Source organism: Phoenix dactylifera, chromosome 1, assembly GCF_051530095.1.
Source record: "Phoenix dactylifera cultivar Ajwa chromosome 1, Ajwa_hap1_PhDact_Kaust_v1.1, whole genome shotgun sequence".
Lineage (NCBI taxonomy): Eukaryota > Viridiplantae > Streptophyta > Magnoliopsida > Arecales > Arecaceae > Phoenix > Phoenix dactylifera.
In genome coordinates, this window is record NC_143190.1 from 28948810 (window position 1) to 28966102 (window position 17293).

Below are 17293 nucleotides of genomic sequence, written 5' to 3' on the forward strand. Positions count from 1 at the left end.
GTCCTCTAGTTGTTGCTTAAGCCATAGTACTTGAGCACAACAACTACCAGCAGCTATATATTCAGCTTCAGCTGTGGACAGTGCCACTGAATTCTGCTTTTTGCTAAACCATGATACTAAATTATTTCCTAAGAATTGACATGTGCCACTTGTGCTCTTCCTATCTAATTTGCATCCGACAAAATCAGCATCTGAATATGCAAGCAAATCTAGACAGGAGTCTCTTGAGTACCATAATCCTATATTGGTAGTTCCTCTTAAATATCTAAGGATTCTTTTAACAGCACTTAAATGTGACTCCTTAGGATCCGATTGGTATCTAGCACATATTCCTACACTAAATACGATGTCGGGTCTACTAGCAGTAAGGTAGAGCAAGGATCCAATTAGTCCTCTATAAAGCTTAATATCAATACTCTTCCCTTTTTCATCTTTGTCTAGCTTACTAGTAGGATTCATTGGAGTGCCTACTCCCTTATGATTTTTATTCCCAAACTTCTTTAGTATTTCCTTTGTATACTTAGTTTGATGAATGAAAATGCCTTCCTTAGTTTGTTTGATTTGTAATCCTAGAAAGAAGCTTAGTTCTCCCATCAAACTCATTTCGAATTCTCCATGCATTAAATCAGCAAATTCTTTGCAAAGAGTATCATTTATGGCACCAAAGATTATGTCATCTACATATATTTGAACCACTAATATATTTTTGTCCTTTCTTTTGAGAAATAGTGTTTTATCTACATTTCCTCTACTAAAGTCATTATTAAGCAAAAATTTGCTTAATCGATCATACCAAGCCCTAGGAGCTTGCTTTAATCCATATAATGCCTTATGTAGTTTAAACACATGATTTGGCAATTCATGATTCTCAAAACCAGGAGGTTGTTCTACATATACTTCCTCCTCAATAAAACCATTTAAGAATGCACTCTTCACATCCATTTGATACAATTTGAAATTTGTGGAGTGATCGATTAAAACCCCGTTTGATTTTGATGAGCTCAAAGCATTGGAGTATATCTTGTGATTACTAATGAATTCAATTGAGTGTTTCAGTGAAAATCCTGTCCAAGTGTCTCTAGACTTGGTTCATAGCATTTTGGATAAGTTAAGAAGTCTGCATGAACCAATGTCTGAGATACGAGTCGACTCCCGAGTTTCACGAGTCGACTCCAAGCGTATCAAGGTCACCGGCACGAGCTCGAGTCGACTCCTGATCAGTACGAGTCGACTCCGACTGAAAACAGACAGAAGGACAGAAGAGCAGTTTTTCAGGTCTGAGATTCGAGTCGACTCCAGTGGAACGCGAGTCGACTCCCAGCGGTACATAAAGAAAAAGTCAGAGAGCGTTTTATGGACTCTGAGATTCGAGTCGACTCCCGCAGTACGCGAGTCGACTCCGAGACTGTGCGACCATCGACAGACAGAAGACCATGTTACTGCCTCTGAGATTCGAGTCGACTCCCAGACAGCTCGAGTCGACTCCAAGACAAGCTTCACGTCAAAAGGCAGAAGACCAACTTTCAGAAACTGAGAGCCGAGTCGACTCCAAGGAAGTTCGAGTCGACTCCAAGACTGGATGAGCCAAAAGACAGAGAATCGGGAGTTCGGGCTCTGAGATTCGAGTTGACTCCCAGGACAGTCGAGTCGACTCGAGTGGACAAAATTCAAATTTGGATCCACGGACTACAGAGGATGAGCCGACTCCAAAATTGTCAGGTCAGCGCCAGAAGTTGGCGAGTCGACTCCGGGTCAAGACGAGTCGACTCCCAGTCGAGACAGCAACTTTAATTCAAACTGGGAACAGTTGCCGAGTCGACTCCGGAAAAGCTCGAGTCGACTCCTGCTACAGCCGAGTCGACTCCTGATCGCGCGAGTCGACTCCAACCCACCAACGGTCACATTGTCAGGCTGCGCAGAGTGTGCAGAACGGCCAGAAAAAGCAGAGTAACGGCTAGTTTCCGTGGGGGTTGGCTTAAATAGCCACAGAAGACTGTAGCAAGGTAGAGAACACACATTCCACTCCTAGCATTCAAGTCTTCAAGCTCTCTAAGTGCTCTTCAACGAGAAAAAGGGAAGATCTGCATTTACTGCTCCACCAACATCTTCCCAGCATTCAAAGCTTCCTCCTCCTGCTTTCAAGTCGATCACTCTTTCAAGAGGAGACCGGAGTTCCAGAAGCTACACCTCTTCACCATCTTAAAAGCGTTTGAGGGCTTCTAACTCCTTTACGATTATATTGTTTTAAATCTGCTTTTTGAGAAGCTATTTTCTGTTTTCTTCTATCTCGTGTATTTACTTGATTCAATCGGGGGATTGAATCAAGGGGATTAAGGTTGGTTGGTGAGCCGGTTTAAAACCAACGAGTGTAAGGGTTTGATTGTGAGCCCGGGAAAACAATCGGGGTTGGTTCTAGTCGGTGAGCCTGGAAAAACCGACCGAGTTCGTTGTGAGCTCGTAAAACAACAAGTTCGGTTGTGAGCTTGCAAAACAACCGGCTGTAATCCAAAGGGGGTTATAGTGAAATTCCCAAGTGAGACTTGGGGAGTGGACGTAGGAGCAAGGGTTAGCTCCGAACCACTATAAAACTTTGTGTTTGTAGTGCATTGTCTCTCATCTTCTTCCCCACACATTACTCACAGCACTTAGCTTTAATTAAATAACTGGCTATAGTATTTAGTTAATCATCCACAAAGTTTTAATTAGCTAAGTTAAGTTAAAAACCCAATTCACCCCCCCCCTCTTGGGTTGTCTATCTGGGCAACAAGTGGTATCAGAGCCAAAAACTCTTCCACTCAAGAGTTAAAAGATCAAAATGACAACCCCATTTGGATCTTCTCACATTGAGGGTCAGTCCACCCAAAGACCTCCTTTCTTCAATGGATCCGACTACTCATACTGGAAGGCTAGGATGAGAATATTCATCCAAGCCCAAGACTATGAGATGTGGACCATTGTAGTGAATGGCCCATACATCCCATCCACATATGTAGAGGGTGTTAAGGTACCCAAACTAGAAACGGATTGGGATGAACATGACATGAGGAAGGCACAACTAAACTCTAAAGCAATGAATGTGTTTTATTGTGCCTTAGACCGTAATGAATTCAATAGAGTTTCAACTTGTAATTCTGCAAAAGAAATTTGGGACAGACTTGAAGTGACCCATGAGGGCACGAATCAAGTCAAGGAATCCAAAATAAACATCTTGGTTCATAAATATGAACTATTTAAAATGGATTCAAATGAAACAATCACAAGCATGTTCACTAGGTTTACTGATATTGTCAATGGCCTAAAAAGTCTTGGCAAGAACTATACTAACAGTGAACTTGTCAGGAAAATCCTTCGGTGTCTACCAAGGTCGTGGGAAGCCAAGGTGACGGCGATCCAAGAAGCTAAAGACTTGAACAAGCTTCAACTTGAAGAGCTACTTGGATCCCTGATGACGCATGAGCTTACCATGAAACAACACAACGAGGAAGAGTCCTCCCATAAGAAAAAGGTAATAGCTTTAAAATCTACTTCTTCTAACAAGGACCTGTCTTGCAGCAGTAGCAGTGAAGAGGAAGAAGATGAGGAAGATGGTGGTGAGGCACTTCTTGTGCGCAAGTTCAAGAAGTTTATCAACCACAAGAAGACGTATCATCAAAGGAGAGGTCCCTCAAATTCCTACCGCAGAGACAAAGGTAAGGAAAGGGAAAATGAGGGGATTGGGTGTTACGAGTGCAAGAAGCCGGGACACATAAGAGCAGAGTGCCCCTTACTGAAGAAGGGGAGTAAGTACAAGAAGAAGAAGGCACTTGTCACCACCCTATCGGACTCCGACGCATCATCTTCATCATCGGATGAAGAACAAGAAGAGAAGGCCAATTTCTGTTTCATGGCCAACGAAAATGAGGTAATTTCCGATACGCATTTTGATTTTACATTTGATGAACTTTATGATGCGTTCAATGAATTAATGATTGAGTATAAGAATATAAATGTTAAAAACAGAGAACTAAAAGTAACTAACCAAAGTTATATTCATAAGCATGATTCATTAATTAAGGATAAAGATAATCTCACCAAAGAAAATCTAGAACTTAAGACAAGCAACCAACTCCTAATTAAGAAGACTAACACCTTAACGAAAGATATTGAGAAACTAACAAAGGAATTCTTAGATCTCAAAAACCATAAACAAGTCTTAAACAAGGATCTAACTAAAGAGCTAAATGATCTAAAAACCGAAAATCAGACATTAACTAAAGAACTAAACAAATACAAACCCTTAGTTGAAAAATTCACATATAGTTCTGAAAAGTTAAACATGATACTTAATAATCAACGAGCCGTATTTAATAAAGCGGGTTTAGGGTATAAACCAAGGAATAAGCAAAAACTTCTTAGTAACTTCTTTGTTAAAGCTGGAGAAACTAAAATTAAGAAAATAACTTGCTTTTGTTGTGGAATAGTAGGACATAAAGCAAATGCATGTAATTTTAGGAAAAGTAAAACTAAAAGAAAAAATAAAAGGGTATGGGTTCCAAAAGGAACCAACTTGACTAACCATGAAGGACCCAAGAAAACTTGGGTACCTAAGATGACATGATTTGCTTGTGTAGGAGTGTCTTGCAGCCAAGGTCAACAAAAACTGCTGGTATTTGGATAGTGGCTGTTCAAGGCACATGACGGGTGATAAAGATCAATTTTTCACCCTTGAAGCTAAGAAGGGAGGTGCTGTGACTTTTGGAGACAACAACCAAGGTCACATCATTGGTATTGGTAAAGTTCAAATCACCCCTTCTACCTTTATAGATAATGTTAGATATATTGATGGTCTTAAGCATAACTTGTTAAGCATTAGTCAATTATGTGATAAAGGATATGATGTTATGTTTAAACCATCACTATGTATTATAACAAATCCTAATGATAATAGTTTAGTTTTTAAAGGGGTGAGACGTGGAAATGTATATGTGGTAGATCTAGAAGACCTTACAAAACATAACCAATGTTTAGTTGTTAATGAAACTAAAGAAAATGATGCTAGTTGGTTATGGCACCGTAAGTTAGGTCATGCAAGCATGGACACAATAACTAAACTAGTTAAAAGAGACTCCGTGATAGGTTTGCCAAAATTAAAATTTGAAAAGAACAAAATATGTGAAGCATGTCAATTTGGCAAACAATCTAGAAACTCTTTTAAATCCATAAAATGTGTCTCTACTTCTAGGCCTCTAGAATTACTACACATGGACCTATTTGGTCCAACTAGAACAACAAGCCTAGGTGGAAATAAATATGGTCTAGTTATAGTAGATGATTACTCTAGGTACACATGGGTCATGTTTCTAGCGCATAAGGATCAAGCATTTTCTATGTTTAAGAAGTTCCATAAGGAAGTAACAAATGCTAGAGAATCCTCAGTTATAGCTATTAGAAGTGACCATGGTACCGAATTCGAAAATCAATTATTTGATGAATTTTGTAGTAAAAAGGGGATAACCCATAATTTCTCAGCACCTAGGACACCACAACAAAATGGAGTTGTGGAAAGGAAAAATAGAACCCTAGAGGAAATGGCTAGAACGATGTTATGTGAAAGTAACCTCCCTAAGTACTTTTGGGGAGAAGCCATTAATACTTCTTGCCATGTATTAAATAGAGTTCTATTAAGACCCATCTTAAAGAAAACACCATATGAACTGTGGAAAAACAGAAAACCAAAGGTTAACTATTTTCATGTTTTCGGATGTAGGTGTTTTGTACATAATAATGGGAAAGATAATCTAGGAAAATTTGATCCAAAATCTGATGAAGGAATATTCCTAGGTTATTCTACAACTAGTAAAGCCTATAGAATCTTTAATAAAAGAACCCTAGTTATAGAAGAATCTATACATGTTGTTTTTGATGACTCTAGTGACATCTCATCTAGTAAGAAGGTTAATCTTGATGATGATATTGAAATACTTGAAGAAAAGATAGATGAGATGGGATTACAAGATGATAATCAAAAATTGATTGAAGGAGAATCATCAAACCAAGAGCCTATAGTGGATCATGGGCTAACTAAAGCTTGGAGGTATGCTCATGGGCATCCTAAGGAACTAATTCTAGATGATCCATCCCAACCCGTTAGGACTAGAGCATCCCTTAGAAATTTGAATAACCATCTAGCTTTTGTTTCACACTTTGAGCCCAAACATATAGAAGAAGCCGAAAATGATGTAAATTGGATAAATGCAATGCAAGAAGAACTAAACCAATTTACTAGAAACAAAGTGTGGGATCTAGTAGAGAGACCTTCTGAATATCCAATTATAGGTACAAAATGGATATATAAAAATAAGCTAGATGAAAATGGAATTGTTATAAGGAATAAGGCTAGACTAGTAGCAAAGGGTTATAATCAAGAAGAAGGTATAGACTTTGATGAAACCTTTGCTCCCGTAGCTAGACTTGAGGCTATTAGACTATTATTAGTATATGCATGCTCTAAGGACTTCAAGCTATATCAAATGGATGTAAAAAGTGCTTTTCTAAATGGGTTTATTAATGAGGAGGTATATGTGGAACAACCTCCTAGTTTTGAAAATCATCAATACCCCAATCATGTGTATAAACTGAACAAAGCACTTTATGGACTAAAACAAGCACCTAGAGCATGGTATGAGAGACTTAGTAAATTTCTATTAGAACATGAATTCTCTAGGAGAAATGTAGATACAACATTATTTCTGAAAAAGAAAAATAAGGATATGTTATTAGTACAGATTTATGTTGATGATATCATTTTCGGTACTACTAACAATCGCCTCTGCGAGGAATTTGCTGATTTGATGCAGAGTGAGTTTGAGATGAGCATGATGGGAGAGCTGAACTACTTCCTCGGGCTTCAAATCAAACAATCTGAAGGAGGCATCTTCATCAATCAAGCCAAATATATCAAGGAGATGCTCAAGAAGTTTGATATGGAGGGAAACAAGTCAATCAGCACTCCCATGAGCTCATCATGTAAGTTAGACCAAGATGAATCAGGTAAATCTGTAGATCAAAAACTTTATAGAGGTATGATAGGTTCTTTACTGTATCTTACTGCAAGTAGGCCTGATATTATGTTTAGTGTGTGCATGTGTGCAAGATATCAGGCTAATCCTAAAGAATCACACCTAGCTGCAGTTAAGAGAATCTTTAAATACTTAATAGGAACTAAGAACATAGGGCTGTGGTACTCTAAAGAATCTAGCCTAAACTTAATAGGGTACACAGATTCAGACTTCGCTGGATGTAAGCTTGATAGAAAAAGTACCAGCGGGTCTTGTCAATTTCTAGGAGAAAACCTAATCTCATGGTTTAGCAAGAAACAAAACTCGGTTGCATTATCCACTGCAGAAGCTGAATATGTTGCAGCCGGGAGTTGTTGTGCTCAAATCTTGTGGATTAAACAACAATTAGAAGATTATGGCATTAAACAAGATAAAATCCCCATTAATTGTGATAATACAAGTGCCATAAACCTAACTAAAAATCCAATTCAACACTCAAGAACTAAACACATTGAGATAAGACATCACTTCATAAGAGATCATGTATTGAATGGTGATGTGACTCTCCAATTTGTTTGTACTGATAATCAATTAGCAGATATTTTCACAAAACCCCTAAGTGAAGAGAGGCTCAGTGTACTAAGGAGGGGATTAGGAGTGATTGACCCATCCTAGTGGGAGTTTCCACTAGATTAATTGATTTTGATGGTTAAAATGAGGTTAAAATAGAGTTTCTATTCAATGATCATCAAATCAGATCCCAACTAGGTGATTTTCCCTCATTTGGCACGGTTATAGCATGATTTTTAAGTACATGCCAAGCTTAGAGACGACTCGAGTAAGTTTCAGAGCCGGCTCCTAAGGGGGAGTCGACCCGCACATTGTCGGGAGTCGACTCGAAGTCTACAGGCGCATAAGGAGAGTCGACTCGCGCATTTTCTGGAGTCGACTCGAGGTCGAGTCGACTCGCGACTCAGGAGAGTCGACTCGCAGTCGGGATCCGACTTTTTAACCCTAGGTTTGTCGTTTCGCAAACACTTTTTCTCAAGCCGCCACTGTTCACAAAGCCCTAGAGCCGACTCCTAGGTCATCCTCGATCGTCTCCAAGCCCTTTTCCCGTCGATTCTTCGCCGGACATTGAGTTTCCGTCCGTTCCTAGATCTTTTCAGGTCAGTCCCGAGCTTCCTCTATCGATCCTTCTTCGTTCTCTAGGTTTTCATCTCGTTTAGGTCAAGATGCCTCGCAAGGGAGTTGTTAGAAAGAGGTCCCGTCCCGTGGCCGGTCCCGAGCGGCGCTCCAAGGCGCGGCACGATCCCGCGAGGCAACCTCCTCCGGATCGTTCCCCGCCTAGGGTGGTTTATGTTAGGCCGTTGGCCGGGAAGGCCGTCACCTCCGGGAGGTATGTCACTTTCGACTATCTCTCCCGGGAAGGATTCACCATAGGCGATAGGCTTAGAGCCCAGGGTCTAGAGTACTTCCTCACCTTGGACCTTCCCACCTATCCTGGCCTAGTTCAAGAGTTCTACAGTACCGTCCATCGGGGAGATGGAGGTATTGAGGGCACGGTATTAGGTGTCCCATTGCGTGTCACAGAGGACCTCATTGCCCATATCCTCCACCTTCCATTAGTAGGGGTGGCTCCTGCACATCCTGAGGATAGATTTGAGGCCCTTACGATCGTCTTAGGGCATCCACCTCAGTCTCCCCTAGATGAGGTATCTGCTAGCTCACTTCCTATTGAAGTGAGAATCCTTTTGAGCATTTTGTCCAGGTCCATCTTCCCTAAGACAGGGAGATTTGATTTTGTGAATGAGAGGGACCTAGCTATTATGTCTTACATTCTTCAGGACACCCCAGTCAACTTCCCCAAGCTCATTTATAGGTATATGTGTGAGCCCCTGGATAGACCTAGGCTCTCCCTCCCATACGGAATGATATTCACTCTTCTCTTTAGGCAGTACGAAATTTCCATTCCTGAGAAGGAACCCTCTCGTGCCTTGCGATGGACTGATCGCTTGGGTACGGGGACCATGCACAGGATGGGATTTCGGAAGAGAGAAGGGATCTGGGTTAGGAAGTCCACTCTCACCGCTCAGACCACCAGACCATCACCCAGTCCTGAGCCAGATTCTGACTACCCAGAGTCCCCAGACCATCCAGACCTTCCATCCACTCCTCCTGCTCCTACCACCTCTGCCGGACCTTCCTCCTCAGCTCCACCATCTATGGAGGTCCGTATTGATCCAGAGCAGCTCCGGGAGCTGCGGCAGGAGATCGTCCGAGATTTGAGGGACGAGCTGCTCCGGGAGCTCCGAGGTTCCGTGCCAGCTCCCACTCCTGCACCCACTACATCCTCAGCATTGGTCCCATCCTTGACAGCCGTGACAGACATGACGGCTGAGGTGCGGAAGGAGATCTACAACATTAGGACCCTGGTGCAGGCCCAGTTCCACAGCATGAGCGAGGTCACGAGCACCACGAGGAGGATGCGGGATGACATCCGCCGTGACATGCACACCACCACCGAGGGGGCCGAGCGCTTGACGAATGTGCTCATCGACAAGCTGGACGCACTTCAGACCTCGGTGACTGGGCTTCAGACGTCGGTGACTGAGCTCTCCACTACACATAGCAGAGCCACCACGTCTATTATCACGCAGCTGGGCCATGTTACAGAGGCAGTCGCCCTCCTCATGGAGCAGAGCCGATTGAGAGGAGGAGTCACATCCTCGAGAGAAGGAGCTACATCCTCCAGAGGAGGAGATGTATCCTCGAGAGGGGGAGCCACATCCTCCAGAGGAGGAGATGTATCCTCGAGAGGGGGAGCCACATCCTCGAGGAGGTCATAGATGATTTTGAGTTGTGTTTTGTCTTCTTTTGTATTGTTCTTGCTTTACCTATTGTATGCTCAAATGTATTCACCTTCATATCAATACAATGAGTAGACATCTTATCTTCATTTCTGTGCCATTTGATGATTGACTGTGCCATTTGTGCCATTGATTGTGTGTGATTACCTCCTTTTTGGTATGATGACAAAAAGGGGGAGAAATGTGTAAGTATAAAATGTAAAAGGGGAGAAATATTAAAAAATATGTAAAAAAAATCAATGGAAATAAATAAAATGATAAACTCTTAAAAACACACATAAATTTGTTCTAAGTGGATTCGGTACCTCGAGGCTCATTATCTCTCTTTTGGGGCTCCTAATGGAGTAATCTCCAGAATCTATTCTAGGGATATTCGGAGATTAGCTGAATCCTACTCAAGAACAAATTGACAGATTTTCCCTCTAAAAACAAAAATTTTAGTTCAAAAATTTCAAAGCATTAAAAGGAAATTCAGAAAATCAAAACATAGTTGAATGCATATGTTGAGGGGGAGAATCTGAATTTTAATCAAGCTAAAACATTAATGTCATATAAGCCAAACAATTGATTGCAGAATATGAAGACTTATATAATTCCAAATGAAAGGGGGAACTTTAACTCCAAAATTTAATGTTTCACTCCTTTCAAACTTGGATAAATTAAATTATCAGACATTTGAATTCATTTATGGAGTTTATTTCATTATTTACTGAGCAACTCATTTTACATATACTCAAAGTTTTGTCATCATCAAAAAGGGGGAGATTGTGGAGTGATCGATTAAAACCCCGTTTGATTTTGATGAGCTCAAAGCATTGGAGTATATCTTGTGATTACTAATGAATTCAATTGAGTGTTTCAGTGAAAATCCTGTCCAAGTGTCTCTAGACTTGGTTCATAGCATTTTGGATAAGTTAAGAAGTCTGCATGAACCAATGTCTGAGATACGAGTCGACTCCCGAGTTTCACGAGTCGACTCCAAGCGTATCAAGGTCACCGGCACGAGCTCGAGTCGACTTCTGATCAGTACGAGTCGACTCCGACTGAAAACAGACAGAAGGACAGAAGAGCAGTTTTTCAGGTCTGAGATTCGAGTCGACTCCAGTGGAACGCGAGTCGACTCCCAGCGGTACATAAAGAAAAAGTCAGAGAGCGTTTTATGGACTCTGAGATTCGAGTCGACTCCCGCAGTACGCGAGTCGACTCCGAGACTGTGCGACCATCGACAGACAGAAGACCATGTTACTGCCTCTGAGATTCGAGTCGACTCCCAGACAGCTCGAGTCGACTCCAAGACAAGCTTCACGTCAAAAGGCAGAAGACCAACTTTCAGAAACTGAGAGCCGAGTCGACTCCAAGGAAGTTCGAGTCGACTCCAAGACTGGATGAGCCAAAAGACAGAGAATCGGGAGTTCGGGCTCTGAGATTCGAGTCGACTCCCAGGACAGTCGAGTCGACTCGAGTGGACAAAATTCAAATTTGGATCCACGGACTACAGAGGATGAGCCGACTCCAAAATTGCCAGGTCAGCGCCAGAAGTTGGCGAGTCGACTCCGGGTCAAGACGAGTCGACTCCCAGTCAAGACGGCAACTTTAATTCAAACTGGGAACAGTTGCCGAGTCGACTCCGGAAAAGCTCGAGTCGACTCCTGCTACAGCCGAGTCGACTCCTGATCGCGCGAGTCGACTCCAACCCACCAACGGTCACATTGTCAGGCTGCGCAGAGTGTGCAGAACGGCCAGAAAAAGTAGAGTAACGGCTAGTTTCCGTGGGGGTTGGCTTAAATAGCCACAGAAGACTGTAGCAAGGTAGAGAACACACATTCCACTCCTAGCATTCAAGTCTTCAAGCTCTCTAAGTGCTCTTCAACGAGAAAAAGGGAAGATCTGCATTTACTGCTCCACCAACATCTTCCCAGCATTCAAAGCTTCCTCCTCCTGCTTTCAAGTCGATCACTCTTTCAAGAGGAGACCGGAGTTTCAGAAGCTACACCTCTTCACCATCTTAAAAGCGTTTGAGGGCTTCTAACTCCTTTACGATTATATTGTTTTAAATCTGCTTTTTGAGAAGCTATTTTCTGTTTTCTTCTATCTCGTGTATTTACTTGATTCAATCAGGGGATTGAATCAAGGGGATTAAGGTTGGTTGGTGAGCCGGTTTAAAACCAACGAGTGTAAGGGTTTGATTGTGAGCCCGAAAAAACAATCGGGGTTGGTTCTAGTCGGTGAGCCTGGGAAAACCGACCGAGTTCGTTGTGAGCTCGTAAAACAACAAGTTCGGTTGTGAGCTTGCAAAACAACCGGCTATAATCCAAAGGGGGTTATAGTGAAATTCCCAAGTGAGACTTGGGGAGTGGACGTAGGAGCAAGGGTTAGCTCCGAACCACTATAAAACTTTGTGTTTGTAGTGCATTGTCTCTCATCTTCTTCCCCACACATTACTCACAGCACTTAGCTTTAATTAAATAACTGGCTATAGTATTTAGTTAATCATCCACAAAGTTTTAATTAGCTAAGTTAAGTTAAAAACCCAATTCACCCCCCCCCCCTCTTGGGTTGTCTATCTGGGCAACAAGTGGTATCAGAGCCAAAAACTCTTCCACTCAAGAGTTAAATGTCCATCTTCCACTCAGGAGCAAATGTTTCATCAAAATCTATTCCTTCTTCTTGATTGTATCTCTTAGCTACAAGTCTAGCCTTATTTCTTATAACTACTCCATTTTCATCTAATTTATTTCTAAATATCCATTTTGTTCCAATTACTGAGTTATGCTTTGGTCTTTCAGTTAATGTCCATACATTACTTCTTTTAAATTGATTTAATTCTTCTTGCATGGCATTTATCCAATTAGTATCTTTTTCAGCTTCTTCATAAGTCTTAGGTTCTAATTGTGAAACAAAAGCAAGATTAAGTCTTTAGGGTGTCCATATGATTAAGTCTTAGGTTCTAATTCTTCATTTAAATTTCTAAGTGATGATCGAGTTCTTACCCCTTGAGATGGATCACCAATGATTAAGTCTTTAGGGTGTCCATATGCACACCTCCATTCCTTTGGCAAGTTTTGAGATTGTGGTGGCACGCAATCATCTCCCTTATCTTGAATTGGCACGTCATCAATATTCAACTTTTCAAAGTCGATAATTCCTATATCATCATCAATAATATTTTCTTTCCTAGCAGACTCACTATCAGACTCATCAAATATAATATTGACTGACTCTTCCACTACTAGAGTTCTTTTATTGAATACTCTGTATGTCCTGCTAGATGTGGAGTATCCTAAGAAGATACCTTCATCTGACTTGGCATCAAATTTACTTAGATCCTCCTTGCCATTGTTTAAGATGAAACATCTACATTCAAATACTTTAAGATATTTAGCAGTTGGTTTCTTATTCTTCCAAAGTTTATAAGAAGTTTTCTTAGTTATTGGTCGTATTAAAACTCGATTTAGAATATGGCAAGCAGTGCTTATAGCTTCAGCCCAAAAGTACTTTGGAAGATTTGACTCACACAACATCGTACGTGCCATTTCTGCCAATGTCCTATTTTTCCTTTCAACAACCCCATTTTGTTGAGGCGTTCTAGGTACTGAAAATTGATGTGAAGTACCATTTTTAGTGCAAAATTCTTCAAAGTGTTGATTTTTAAATTCAGTACCATGATCACTTCGAATTGCTACTAAGGTGAGTTTCTTTTCATTTATGATATTATTATATAGTTTCAAGAATTCTGAAAATGCTTCATTCTTATGTGCCAAAAATGAAACCCATGTATATCTTGAAAAATCATCAACAATAACTAGTCCATACTTCTTTCCTCCTAGACTCGCAGTTCTAGTGGGTCCAAATAAATCTATGTGTATAAGTTCAAAAGACCTAGTTGTTGATACTATATTCTTTGATTTGAAAGATGATTTAGTTTGTTTTCCCAATGAACATGGTCCACAGATTTTGTCCTTTTCAAAAATCAATTTTGGCACATCCTTTATTAATTCCTTCTTGACTAGTTTTGAGATTAATTCCATACTAGCATGTCCTAGTCTACGATGCCAAAGCCAACTTGTTTCATTTTTCTTTTCTTCATTAGTAATTAAGCATGATCCATTTTTCTTGCCTAAATCATGAAGATCTACCAAGTATATATTTCTTTGCCTTTGTCCTACAAGTACAATGCTATTATCTTTAGGATTTGTGATTATGCATACAGATGCTTCAAATGTGACTTTAAACCCTTTATCACAAAATTGACTTATGCTAAGCAGATTATGTTTCAATCCCTTAACTAATAAGACATTTTCTATAAAAATAGATGGAGTAATGAAAATTTTACCCTTTTCAATGATATGCCCTTTACCATTGTCTCCATAGGTTACTACTCCACCCTTCTTTGATTCCAAGGTGACAAATTGATCTACGTCACCGGTCATGTGTCTTGAACAGCCGCTATCTAGATACCATCGTTTTTTCACTTTATCAGCTGCAAGACTCCCCTGCAATCAAGATCAAGAAAGAGCTTTAGGTACCCAAACTATGTTGGGTCTTTTAGGGTTAGTACTTGATGTTCCTTTTGGAACCCAAACTTTCTTGAATTTAATCTTTTGATTATTACTTAATTTGTTTTGACTGGACTTTCTATAGTTACATTCATATGCTCTATGTCCTAATTTATTGCAGCAATGACAAGTAATATTTTTTACTTTTAGCTTTTACAAAAATGTTCTTTAAGAATTTTTGTTTCCTATTTGTTTTATATCCTAATCCAGCCTTATCATATACAGCTTTTTGACTATCAAGAATCATATTTAATTTGGTAGAACTAAGTGTAAATTTATCTACCAAGGATTTATATTTTTCAGTATCTTCTTTTAACTTGATATTTTCAGCAATTAGATTCTTGGTTTCATTTGTAAGTTTCCTACTTAATGTTTCATAGTTATGAGACAGTTTTAACTTATCTTTGATAAGAGATTGATTTTCTTCTTTTAGAACTTTATTTTTATTGATTAGTTTCTTATGTTCTTCCACGAGTTCTAAGAATGCATCATGTAATTCATCAACAGTAAAATCACAGTCAAGTTCAGAATCTACCTCATCGTCATTGGCCATATGACAGATTTGGGCCGTCTCTTGATGATCTTCCTCTTCAGAACTTGACTCCTCACTTTCACTCCATTCAGCCATGAAGTTCTTCTTTTTCAGTTTTCTTGCCATCCATTTCAAATCTGGGCAATCTATCTTATAATGCCCGGGTTTATTAAACTCATAGCAAATAGGAGTTTCTTTTTCCTTTTCTTTGTCCTTACCCTTTTCTTTGCTTGAGCTACCTTTGAGGAAAGGTTTCTTTCTATAAAATCTATTCTTACCTCTCATAAATTTTCTGAATTTTCTTCCAAGCATAGCCATCCCTTCTTCATCAAATTCATCATCATCATCTGAATCTTCCGATTCAGTTTGTTGTTTAGGGGTGGTAGTCTTTAGGGCAATGGACTTTCTTCTCTTAACCTCATCTTCCGAATTTTGCCTCATTGTCATCTCATGGGTCATGAGTGATCCTAGAAGCTCCTCTAATTGCTGTGTGTTGAGGTCCTTAGCTTCTTGAATTGCGGTTACCTTGGCCTCCCAAATTCTTGGTAGAGACCTGAGAATTTTTCGCACCAATTTAGAGTTAGTGTAAGACTTTTCTAAACTCTTAAGCCCATTTATAATTTCAGTAAAACGAGTAAACATATCAGTTATGGACTCAGTACATTCCATTTTAAATAATTCATACTTGTGTACTAATATGTTTATCTTTGACTCCTTAACTTGATTGGTCCCTTCATGAGTGACCTCAAGTTTGTCCCAAATTTCTTTAGCAGAGATGCAAGTAGATATTCTATTAAATTCACTTACATCTAATGAGCAATAAAGTACATTAATAGCTTTTGCATTTAACTGTGCCAATCTTCTATCACTTTCATTCCAATCCATTTCTGGTTTGGGTATGATAGTGCCCTCTATATTAAGTGTGGGTGTGTGAGGTCCTCTAGTAATGATATACCATAATTCATAGTCTAAAGCTTGAATGAATATCCTCATCCTAGCTTTCCAATATATGTAGTTTGTGCCATTAAATAGAGGTGGTCTATTTGTGGATTGCCCCTCACTCATAGAACATCCCACTTGGGTTGTCATGATCTTTAACTCTTGATTATGCGATCAATGAGTACTATTGGAGCACCTTGCTCTGATACCACTTGTTGCCCAAGGTGACAAGCCAAGAGGGGGGGGGGTGAATTGGTTTCTTTTACTTTTAACTATCTTACTTGTGTTAAATGATGAGTTAGTAAACTTAAACAAATCACAATACAAACAACAAGAAGTATAGTGGTTCGATGCTCTCCTTAGCACCTACGTCCACTCCCCAAGCGACCCCTTGGAAATTCACTATAATCCCGTGGATTACAGTTGGATTGTTTTCCGGGCTCACAATCCAAAAACCCTTACACTTTGGTTTTCCGGGTTCACTAAAAACCTATGTTGGTTTTACGGGCTCACCAACGAACCTTTGTTGGTTTTACGGGCTCACCAACGAACCTTTACAATTAGTTTTTCGGGTTCACCAATCAACCTATTTCGTTGGTTTTGCGGGCTAACCAACCAACCTTTACAAGTAGTTTAACAAATAAAGAAAGAAGATTTAAACTCCTAGATGAGCAAATAAAACAATATAATCTACAAAGAAGAGTTTAGAAAGTATTTATCGCTTGTAGTGACTTCTCTCTTCTTTGTCAAGGATGCTTCACTCTTCAAGGGAGGATGGAGCTCTTGATGACTCTTTGAATCTGCTCAACCCCTTTCTTTGATTCTTGAATGAAGCACTTGGATGAAGAAGATTAGGGCACTTTCTCTTTCTTGTGTACACTTTGATATTCTTTGGAAAGGATGTTCTATCTAATGAATAGTGCCACTTCAAATAGTTTTCTACATCGATTGGACAAGCCCCAATGGTTAGAATTCAAAAACTAGCCGTTACTCACTGTTGGAAGGACAAAAAGTACATCTACAGAACTAGCCGTTATGCTTCTGCCCGTGTTTGGGTCGGCTCAACCTGTCCTTGGGTCGACCCAACTTTCACTTGGGTCGACTCAAACATTCCTTGGGTCGACCCTCTCAGAAACACAGAAACTTGCAATTCAGCCTTCCTTCACTTGGGTCGACCCAACCTTTCTTTGGGTCGACTCAAGGTTCAGTTGGGTCGACTCAACTTCTTCTTGGGTCGACCCTAACAGGGTTTCCAGAGAACCTTTTCTGTCTTCTGTTCTGTCTTGCCTTTGGGTCGACCCACACAGGGTTTGGGTCGACTCAAGCTTGGGTCGACTCAACTATATCTTGGGTCGACCC

General features: G+C 40.3%; 1 protein-coding gene across 1 annotated transcript in view; it reads left to right on the forward strand.

The window, feature by feature from the left end:
* Positions 1-3441: 3441 nt before the first annotated feature.
* The window catches only part of LOC149768562 (uncharacterized), a 77478-nt gene continuing 63626 nt past the window's right edge, over positions 3442-17293 (forward strand). Inside the window, exon 1 of the mRNA XM_089930430.1 lies at positions 3442-3901. Within this exon, the coding sequence (XP_089786556.1) occupies positions 3849-3901 (53 nt within the window). The 5' untranslated portion in view covers positions 3442-3848. The remainder of the gene's footprint in view (positions 3902-17293) is intronic.